The sequence below is a fragment of the Antennarius striatus genome, chromosome 14 (assembly GCF_040054535.1).
Source record: "Antennarius striatus isolate MH-2024 chromosome 14, ASM4005453v1, whole genome shotgun sequence".
Taxonomy (NCBI): domain Eukaryota; kingdom Metazoa; phylum Chordata; class Actinopteri; order Lophiiformes; family Antennariidae; genus Antennarius; species Antennarius striatus.
This window is the reverse complement of record NC_090789.1, coordinates 4,971,826-4,982,995: the sequence shown is the minus strand read 5'-3', so window position 1 is coordinate 4,982,995 and position 11,170 is coordinate 4,971,826. Positions and strand designations below refer to the sequence as shown.

The following is an 11,170-nucleotide window of genomic DNA, read 5'->3' as shown; positions in this document are numbered from 1 at the left end:
GTGACTGCTAAGGGTCAACGTTCGACACCGCCCGTGCGTTAGCATGTCCGGGAAGAAAACAGGAAGCAGCTAGCAATCCCTTAACTGCATCGACACAGTCCTCACTTTAATTTCTGTATGTAATATGAATCACGTAGCGTTCAACTTGAGTTGACTTTTCATTAAAATATCGCGCATATTGCTTGGAAACAAACAAAAAAAATTCATCGAAATCGCTTCAGGAGAAATCGTGTCATCCGCCTGTTCCAGCTAAACGGAGCTAATATATTAACTTTTCTTTATATCCGTAACATAAATCACAAACCACCAAATCATGAATAGCTTCGAAACCCCATACGACGAAGAGACCGAATTTATTGAATGCACGGTAAGATGGCAACCGCTAACGTTAGCTTAGCTCAGACTTTGTTCGTCATCGAAATATTGCATATATTGTAGATAAATATTAATGTCTTGTGAGGGTTTTTTTTCAGCTAAAAACTACATTTAGCATGAAAATGAATTCTTCACAGTGGAGTTACTCCACTATTAAATACACCCAGTTTAAAGCTACAGCTAGCTAAACCTGATGCTAACCATAACAACAAACTACTTTAACAAAGACTCGTAATATGTGCTCTATACATGGGCTTTATATACTAAAAGTTAATCATGAAAGTTGTTATATTTGATTTTTTTTTCTCTTTTAATCCAGGTCTGTGAAAAATCCATAAGGGGTGATAGCTTGTACAAGATCCACCTGACGACACCAGGACATATGAAGGTACTTGGCATCATGAAAATATCCATGTAGCTCAAAAAGGCCAAGCAAAGCTCAAGGTGGTTAAATAACAAAGAGCATCAAATGTTTTGCTATTTTTTTTGGAGTATTTCACATCTGAATACTACAATTTCTCCTGCACTTGGTTTGAATTAAATTCTTCTCCAGGGCTTTATTTCTGTATCGCTTGTATATCTTGTGACCTCGTTGACTTCTGACCTCTCCCATCGTGATATACTAAAGTTAAATAAACTTGTGAAACAGTAAGTATGACTTCAGGGACAAATAGGCGACTGCTTGTCGTCCTCTTTGGATCAGAGTTGAACCATACATTTTGTGTGCCATCGCAATTTTGTATGCCGGCTACCACGATTGAATATAATTATTCAGTTACATTTTTATTGACAAACAATCAACCCACTTTTGTATTTGAAGATCATAAAGATTATGTCCTGGTGGCAATTTTGAAGGAGCCCCTCGTCTTTGAAGATTCCATCTTACAGTGAGTTTATGGCAAACAAGAAGACAACGTGTCAACGCATTCACGTCAGACTGACTCACATGACTTGTCTTAATAAGTCAAGGCATCAAAGGAAACATCCTGTTTTGAACAACAACAGGTCTTGTGTTTTTGAATAATAATGTGCGCTGTGTTACTATTCCATGTGCGTTCATCTGAAACTGACGCCTCATGCTCAATCACGGTTTTCTTTGTGTCCGGTGCTAAGAAGTCTCAAGGATACAACAATTCAGTTCATGGCCCTGGTTCTTTGTCACACCTGTGGAATGGTTATTGATGGCTTTTATGCACGACAAGGAAAAATCCTGAATACTTTTATCAACGAACTTCTCTGTTGTGGAGACTTCTTTCACTTTCAATTACTCTCGTTGCTGTGTGTTACCATGAGATGTCACATAAAAAACAATCATACCCTTGTTTTTGTCAAGATTATGAGTATGCCACACCTCTAATGCAGAGAAATATTTTCTACCTCCTTTTGGAAATTTTCCATTTTCTGTCATCGTTTCTGCATCGCAGGGATCAGATCACAAGAGACCCTGAAGATTCATGTGTTGTTGGGAAGGCTTGACAACAGATGCCACTTATAATGCTTTGACAACATGTTCTGCTCAGAATGCAGGCTTGGGATACACATTTTACATAAGTGCAGATTATTCTTGGACAACTGAGTATTGCGGATGCTAATACCTTGTCCATGTTGTGCAGCAACACCATCTTTGTAGCAGCCCCAAGGCTTGTCGATGTCTACATTGCAATACCAGCTTGTCACAGTGATCAGCTGTATTTTGGCAGATATCTCTGCATGATCTACAAACATTGCAGCCATTAATGCAAGCAAAAATGGGCCAGTTGATCACCTACCAATCCCCAATCAGTCATTCTATCTAAGAGCATGGTAGCATAGTTTTGATTTTGCTATTCAAACTGCCAGTCCTCTGTGCAATGCAAGATGCACCACATTGAATCACCAGGAATGGATGGAAGCTCATTGTAAGAATGTGTGAACCAGAAATAAGTAATGTTATAACAAGGCGTATGTCTCAGTTGTATGAATACTGCAGGTATGTTAAGCTGCGGTGCATGCTAACAGGAAAAGTATGCAGTGCAGCTTTAGTTTTTGGTTTATAGTGGGAAAAAAGTATTGTTTATCTTTTTTAATGCAGCCTTCTTTCAAAGAGGTGCAGTTATGTTTAAAAATGGCATGAAAGACAATATGCCTTTTTGAGTAGTGTTTAATACAAGGGAATCATAATGCTACGTCCCTTGTCGATACACCTCCATTGAGCTGTAGTGTTGTTTAACTTGTGTTAAAATATATGTTAAAAATATTTTCCAGGATTCAACTGTTTCTGTTTGAAGCAGTGGTTGACTCAAACAAGTGTCCTCATCCAGCACTAATTAACGTTTCACTGCTCTTATTTGTCCCTGGCAGAAAGAGGATGTCCTTATTGCTGCGGGTAAGTGAATGTCATCTTCAGCCTCGTTATTGTGATCTATTTCGCCTTTAAAATATTTGCTGTATATTCTAGCATGTAAATCAGTCCACACACAAAGGTACCATAGGTACCTGATCAAGTTCAAGTCTTAATCATATTTGGATCAGTTCAAGTCTTAATCACATTTGAATCAGTGGTTCTCTAAGAATGGTAATGAACCATTTAAGATGAATAAGACAGTCAAATGTGAGCCAGGCTTTATTGTCCAATGCCAGTGCTCACCTAAAAGAAGGGGAGCTGCAACAGCAGAGTAATGCCAGTGTTATACTCTGTCACTTGCTTGTGATATGGAAATTCATTATCAGTACCTGCCGATACCTGTATTTGTATCATACCATTGAGTCTGATACGGCAAGGTGTGGCCAAAACCTGCCCCACTTCCCTCAGAGCTGTTTCTGGTGGTGTATTGCAGAAGATAGCCTTCCCACAACAAACTTTTCATTTGCGGGGTGCTGGAGCCTATTCCAGCCGACTGGGGGCGTGCGGCAGGGTACACTCCAGGAGCGATGCCAGTGCACTGTGGAGCCACATGTAGACAAACACGCACACACATACACCTACGGGCAATTTGAGACTGTCCAATTCCCTTGAAGTGCAGGTTTTCTGGAAGTGGGAGGAAGCCAAAGAACCCGGAGAGAACCCACACAGACACGGAGAGAACATACAATCTCCACACAGAGCGGGACTCCAACCAGGACCTAGCTGTGCAGTGACGGCTAGGTCGCTGCGCCACCTTCTCCCTTTATTATTTTGAGACTGCCTGGGCTGGGTTCAGCCTTATAGATGCAATGGCCTCATGGAAGTGGTTAATGGGCAAGGCACATCACAGTCTGAAGTCGGCGCCTGCTGTGGATGCAGTTTGCTACGTTGGAGTCTGGAGACACAATTGCCTGTGTTTGACAAAGCTTCCCATTATCTTGGTACTGTAGTCTCTAGGAAAAATAAGAAGACCCCACTTTTCCGTTTGCACAAGGAGTTTGTGGACAGTCAGTGGACTAAATGATTGAAATCATGAATGCAGGCTCACAAAATTAGCTTCTTTCACAGAGGGTCTGGGCTCAGCCTTTAGTGGGTTTCATTCTTCCTTTCTCAGCACCGTTATTCACCAACCTTCTGGGTGACTGCAGTGAAGACACAAATGGTAGTGGGGTGTCTATGGATAGCAACAGCGTTAAAACAAAAAGGCCGGTTGGGACATTCTGACAATGTATTATGGTTGTGTCCCAAAGTTGGGGTCACTTTGGCGACTTTGTGGTGACCTTGGTTTCAATTCCCACTCATGGCCCTTTACCACATGTTAACCCCCCACTCCTTTTCCCTATTTCCTGTCACAATCTCTCAAGCTGTCCCGTCTAATAAAGGCAACCACCCCAGCCCACCCCCGAAAAAATGCAGCTGATTATGGGACAATAATGTGTCTTTTGAAAGTGCTGCTCAACCACTTCTGTCTTCAAGTTTATTTATTCTTATATAGCCCAGATTCACAAAAAATGTCTAAGGGCTTTACAATCTGCACATGGACGATATCCCTCTGACTTTTGTGTACTGCGAGCAGTACGACCCTCATATCGGATTAGGAACAATCCCCCCCAAAAACCCTTTTAACAGGAATCTTCCTTAGTTGGCATGTTGTTTAATGTCACCCACTGGCTTGGCATGGCTCTGCCCTTGCATTGGACATAAATCAATGTGCTTTAGTGAAAGGACTTCATTATGGCACTGTTTCACGACGTCTGTGAAAAAAAAGAGCATCTAAAATACATCTAAAATACTCCTCTGCTACAACCACAACCCAACCCTGGATAAGTAGAAAAAGACTGATGGATGCTGGTTACTGTCACACACTCTTTTTCTACGACCTTGATTTGGGACCTGTTATGTCAGGGTCTTGTCTTCTTGCTTATGCTCTGTGAGTGAACACCTATTCAAATGAGCAAAAACAGGTCATCGAAGATCCACTAATGCCTTCAAGCTACCCCAAAACCTAATGTAACCACATTTTGTGGCTATAAGGATCTTTCTGTTGCTGGAACTTCCATCCATCAATCCAGCCATCCATCTTCAGCCGCTTATCCAGGACCGGGTTGCGGGGGTAACGGTCTCAGAAGTGTGTGGCCATACTTCCCTCACCCCAGACACCTCTTCCAGCTCCTCTGGAGGGATCCCGAGGCGTTTCCATGCCAACCGAGAGACATAGTTCCTCCAGCGCGTCCTAGGTCTTCCCCTTGGTCTCCTCCCGGTAGGACATGCCCGGAACACCTCCCCAGGGAGGCGTCCAGGAGGCATTTGGAGCAGATGCCCGAGCCACCACAGCTGGCTCTGCTTGAGGTGCAGGAGCAGCAGCTCTACTCCGAGCTCCTCCCTGGCAACTGAGCTCCTCACCCTATCTCCAAGGGTGCACCCAGCCAGTCTACGGGGGAAACTCATTTCAACCACTTTTATCCGGAATCTTGTCCTTTCAGTCATGAACCAAAGCTTATGACCATAGGTGAAAGTAGAAATGTACAATGGCCTGTAAATCGAGAGCTTCGTCTTTCAAATCAGCTCTTTCTTCACTACGAGAGATCTACACAACAACTGCATCACTGTAGAAGCTGCACCGATCTATCAGTCAATCTCACATTCTGTTCTTCCCCCACTCATGAACAAGACCCCGAGATAAACCCCTCCACTTGGGGCAAAGACTCTCCATTGACCTGAAGAGGGTACACTGCCCTTTTCCGGTCGAGAACCATGGCCTCGGATTTGGAGGTACTGATCCTCATCTCACTTACGGTACCCTCAGCTGTAAATTGTCCCAGTTTATGCTGAAGGTCCAGGTTTGATGAAACCAGGGATGAAATTCTTTTGTCACCAAACTGAACCTGAAACTTGTTTTCACCAACTCCCAAATTTTATGGAATATCAACTGTCACATCGGACAAGCTGGTTAGACCCTTATATGCACAAATAGCACTCAAATGCAGACAGGTGGATTTCTGTTTGATTAAACAGAGCAAAAAGCCAAGAAATATCTACCAAGATCCTCTTGGTTGAATTTTCTGTAAGTGAAGACATTTGTACTGTGACCTTGAAGGATCTTAAGACAGGGAGGATTCGACCTTGCACTTGTCTCAACCTGAATAATCATCTGCTAATGTAATACCGCTGGCACTGAGGCCGATAATGTCCAAACCTGAAACATCGGCGATCGAACCTAAAATCACGTACCGCACTCATTTGCAGTGTTTGGATGTCTGGAGATTGTTAACCCATTTTGCTATGGTTACCATGAAACAATTTTTTTTATCTAGCCCTGCCTGCCATGTGTGTGTGTGTAACATGAGTGTATTCAGTGGTACGGCTTGAGGGAGATGGTTCTTATTTTGAGGCAAGAAACTTTTTACAGCTGTTTAAATGCATTTCACACACCATGCAGGCTATTATACATTTATCCTTTGTAATGTTTTCTTCTGCTAAAAACTGGTATTTGGGTTTCTCAGGGCATTTTGTACGAAACTGCCCTGTACCTGTGTTTGAGGACATCATACAATACCTGGATTATATGAAGCTTGAGGAGCCAATCATTGGTGAATAACTTTTTAGTGACTTCTGAACAGTTTCTGGTTTTACTTTTTGATTGGATTCTTATTGAACTCTGTTCTGCTTTTATTTAAAAGGGTTGAACTATTTGGAGGAAGTGCCGTTTAAGGACCCACACAATGGCCCCAGATACACGTGCAGGTTGTGTCGTCACACTGCCCACCTAACAGAAATGGTCCAACATGTGATTGGACGAAAACATCGACAGAACTATGTGGTAAAATGTTACGAACATTTTCAGAAAAAAAGCCAAGCGACGTGAGAATTTCTTACCCCTTTTTGTTTATTTAGGAGACGAAACGGCCGGATTTGGTGACCTGGGATACACAAAATACTATAAGCCAAGCAGGAAAGGTCATACGAGCCAGAGCAGAGATGATCGAGAGACAAGATGGACGAGGAAATCCAGTGGTAGGACATGCCAGACATGTTTAATTCAATGGAATATTATATACTGTACTATCATAATCATGACAAAAAAAATCAGTGTAATGCACTGTTGGTGTGCTTTTTACGTTTTAGCTGATGGTGAAAAGGGGGTCGATGGACAAATTTAACACTTCGAGAGGTACGTTCACAATCTGAACTCTGTAGTGGTGACGTTTGTGCTCTTGCTAGAGCTTAGATTTCTAATTTATTGGCATAATTTTACAAAATTTTAAAGATTGCTTATTGCAGAACAAAAAAAGTGAAGTTATCATTCCCCAACATGTGTGTTTTAAAGCAGATAATGGTAATAATATATCAGTTAATAGTCAATCGTTTTTACACGTTTCCTTTTAAAACATACACATAATACACATTACCACTAATGTATATATAAAAGGTTGCTGTTTTATTTTTTGGCCCACCTTGCTCTACTAATACATAACAATTTTTAGATCAAACCTGCACAATGTAAATGTTTAGTTACTGCCACTAACAACCTGATACAGGTCTTTGTGCGCTACTAAAGCTGTGACGTGCAAGCAATTTATCTCAAGATAAGAATACAGTTCATATGAGCAATATTAGGATTATTGTTCTTTACAAATGATGTGACCTTAGTTGTAAATCACACAATCAATGACCTCGCTTCACTCGAAACAGCTGATCAGTCGCTGCATGTAGCTCAGGGTCGACAACTACGGCATCCTAAAACACCTTTGATACAAATAAGGTACACATCGCCCAGAACTGCAGAAAGTAAAGTGTCCACTTTACTCTATTTTCATTAGGCACTATGGTCATGTCATTCATTCGCATGACCATAGTGCCTAATGAAAAAAAAAATATTAGCATGACTCATGCTAATATTCAGTCGACTTCTTCATGAAGATTAGAGAACAATGAATGACTTGGTTGAAATTCAAAACGTGGATTGAGAAAGAATTGGAAAAAGATTGAGGAGGATCGAAATAATGGAGCAGACACACAAATAGTCATTTTCAAGTTTAATTTTGGTTATTTTTTGTATCTCCAGCTTGAGAGAGCAGTGGCAGACAAGCCAGTTAGACAGAGCCATGTTAACTGTCAACAAAGCATAAAATCAGACAAAAAAATATGTAGTTTTTTTTAACAAGCCCATATCTTCTGATAACCAGTACATTCTGGTGACTGATGTGTCAAACACACACTTGCCAGGAGCCCTCTATACATCTGTAGCACCGATGTAGTGTAAGAGAGACAGAAACAGTGATTTAACCTGGTTGCTGTGTTTTGAGCCAATAGCCTGTTCTTACAAACTGCACTGTTATTAGCTAGGGCTACAAGTCTGCTGCCCATGAGTCGGATGTGTTTTTGTGTATATCTTATACTAAATTATGTCAAATCTTCAAACAAAATTTAACATAAGACACAAAAAGCAAGTTTTGAATTAACATTTTATTTAACATGACAAAATGGTTATCCTACATCACCTAAGTGTGAAAATATATTTGCCCCCTTAGAAACTAAACCCCACAATTCTACCAACTGGCAGTAACTGGTTTGGTCTAGAAATAGACATTAGAACAATATGTTTTGCATTTCAAAAGAAAATACTACTTGTATAAAATATGGAAACAAGTCCATGTTCAGTTCTATTTTGTTTAAACTATCCTGACTCCTGTTCCCATAGTTCCCCCGAGACAGGCACAATATGTTGACCGAAATGTCCCACCAAGTTTCACCAAATTCGACAACATCCAACATTTAGCGTCGGACATCCCACCATTGATGGATTTTCGCCAAATGAGGTATTCACTGAAGGAGAAAAATACATCCTCGTTCCTGGCAGAAGAGCCCGACTTGAACAAAGATCGTCAGATGCACCGAGAGGAGGATGCTCCCTGCTATGACCGCATGGAAGACCAACAAAGGAGAATAGAATACAAGGAAAGCGACAGTCAAAGACAAGTATATTTGGACCCCGATTATCATAGGAAATATGACAAAGAGCCACAAGGAAGAGCTGTACCTGAGCCTGGTGGTGTTTCTAGGTATAACTCAAGAGAGGAAATGGCTCTTGGCACAGCTCACCGTGAAGAGTGTTACTCTGAAGAGGCTCCTGCTTACAGACCCTACCCAGAAAGAGATCTGCCGAAGAACTTCTGCACTGAGGAAACTAGGTGTGGTCCCACTCAGTATCAGATCTCTCAGCCCTTGTACCAAGAACGTGATAACCCTCGACGGTTTCTGGACAGGGAATGCGGAAGACAAGACGGTTTGAAAAGGCCTGCTTGGCAGGGATCAAGTGAACCAGAGTCAAAGAGGAGGAGCTTTCTCTCACCAGTGGAGACTGAAACGTCCAGTGAGCGCTTCATTCACGTCACAGATTATGGTCACAAAAGGAGAAGTCCTCCTGAAGAAGAGGTCATTCCAAGACTTGGACCAAGCACCGGAGTATCCTCTAACTCACAGAGACAGGTGGAAGTTACCAGGTCTCTATCAGACATCCCAGAGCCATTCAGGCGTTTTCTGGGTGCTGGTAGTAACAAGGAATTCATTAAAGGGAAAAGAAAGAGTCGCTTCTCTGATGCCAGTGCAGAGGAGATGCAAACGGCAAAGGAAATGTGAGTAATATTGTGCCAAGTCACTAGTTCATTTGCTCTGTATGAAACAGACTGGCTTATGCTCTTTAAAACTATTTATTATGTACAGAATGTACTAATTTCTTGATGTTTGTTTCCGTCTCTCAGGTTCAGTGATGATTTCGAAGCTACAAATTCAAGGAATTGCAGTTATTCCAGACCATTTACTTCAGAGTTGAGCCCCCCGATCCATGGAATGCTACATCCTGACATTTACACAGAGACACAGGTTGGTGCTAGTTACTATTCATTTTGATTAACTATGGTATTTGTGATTGACTAGTAAGCTTTGACTGTATTATGTTGCGTATGTCAACTTAATTTAATGTCAAACCTGTTGGGTTTTTTTTTGTAAGGGCCCACGTCACAGTGAAAGTTACCAGAGAGGCGTCTCTGAATCAGAGAATGTTTTTGATATTTTGGTGAGACCCAAACCCTTGGAGCACTTATAATATTGATGCGTTCATTATGTAGCCATTAGTTGACCTTGTGCATGTTTGTGTCACATTTTACCTTTTAGAAAAATGTTGAAATTGAGAATGCAGAAGAAGCTGGCTTCCTGAAAAACAAACTTTGTGAACTTCTGAAAGAATTCAAGGCCAAAAAATCTGGGAAAGCTGGGGTATGTCTTGCCCTCTAGAGGGTGTCTCTTTTTGAAAGAAGACAAAATTGTTTTCTCTGTAAAGTAGAATTTTTTTAAAGGATTATGTTTTATTTGTTGTAGCAAAATATCCACAGTAGAGCGGTGGTCAGCAAAGACTACAATGTGAGGCCAGCATCAGACCTGTCTCTCGGACATCAGTATGAGACAACCCTCAGAGAAGATTTAGATTTTAGACAACCAGAAGGCCTTGGCTTCCAAGAAAACCACAGACAAAGAGCCTGGGAGCCAGAGAAACATGTACCTGACAAGTGGCTCCAAGTTGTCCACTATCCTGCATATGAAGAACCCAGACAGCCAAAGTCAAACAGAAGCCGTTTTGATGGTAATTTATGTAATGAATGGTTTACAGATACATTCAAAGCACATATTGACGGATCAAGTCAAACTTGACAAAACAGCTACCAAGTTAACACGTAATCTTAATCAACACTTAAATCTTTTTATATTGTTCTAGAGGTTTTTGGGCGTCCTGGCATGTCACCACCTCCTACCCATCCTGATGAGCCATTACGTTTTCCTGAAAGATTTCAGGAACCCATGCACCCTCGTGAACATAGACTGAAGGAAGACTTTTTAAATCCCCGCATTTGTGAATCTCCCCTCCGCACAGAAGGAAGATCCAGGTGGGACAGGGGTCCACGGTACTCCAAGAGCCTGGACAAAATCACCTCCACACTACTAGAACTTGTGTCAAGGAAATAATCTGACATGGTGTTCGCAAAAATTATTTGTAATGAAATATTTGGAAGTCTAATTTGATAATGCAATTTGTTTTTTAGGTTAATTGTTTGGGACATTTCTGATTTGGAACTTAAAAAAATAAGTTTATTTAAGTATTAAAACGTTTTTCTACTGAAACTGTCTTGTCATTCATTTTTACAGCTTGGCAATAATAGGAATGTTGCTTCACGGCGTTTTCTGTAACATTGGTTAGTTGTGCACACCTTACACTTATGTTTTATATTAATATACAACAAAAAATCGCGACTCCAGTTGCCTGATATGAAACATTTTAATCCTTATCAATTTAATTTGTAGGAGGAGGAGGATTAATATAATTTCCAGTAACGTTTGCATAGTTGGTTTTCAAATTAA

General features: G+C 41.1%; 1 protein-coding gene across 2 annotated transcripts; it reads left to right on the top strand.

The window, feature by feature from the left end:
• The first annotated feature begins 32 nt into the window (after positions 1 to 32).
• On the top strand, positions 33 to 10,927 carry si:ch211-13c6.2 (uncharacterized protein LOC100000125 homolog). 2 transcript variants are annotated; one of them, XM_068332637.1, is made up of 13 exons: positions 33 to 367; positions 695 to 763; positions 2,716 to 2,740; positions 6,262 to 6,348; positions 6,439 to 6,578; positions 6,653 to 6,772; positions 6,884 to 6,929; positions 8,460 to 9,393; positions 9,520 to 9,640; positions 9,768 to 9,833; positions 9,932 to 10,033; positions 10,136 to 10,397; positions 10,530 to 10,927. In XM_068332637.1, exons 1-13 carry the CDS (start codon positions 314 to 316, stop codon positions 10,775 to 10,777), a joined length of 2,274 nt encoding a protein of 757 aa, XP_068188738.1. In that variant the 5' UTR covers positions 33 to 313; the 3' UTR covers positions 10,778 to 10,927. The 2 variants fall into 2 exon arrangements, with proteins under 2 accessions (XP_068188738.1, XP_068188739.1); XM_068332638.1 differs by lacking the exon at positions 2,716 to 2,740 and having other exon boundaries at positions 298 to 367.
• Positions 10,928 to 11,170: the final 243 nt, after the last annotated feature.

Coding starts and splice junctions, on each gene's coding strand:
- si:ch211-13c6.2 (XM_068332637.1), top strand. CDS start 314: ATGAATAGCTTCGAAACCCCATACGACGAAGAGACCGAATTTATTGAA. Junction 9,394..9,519: donor ATGCAAACGGCAAAGGAAAT/GTGAGTAATATT, acceptor TCCGTCTCTCAG/GTTCAGTGATGATTTCGAAG. Junction 9,641..9,767: donor ACATTTACACAGAGACACAG/GTTGGTGCTAGT, acceptor TTTTTTTGTAAG/GGCCCACGTCACAGTGAAAG.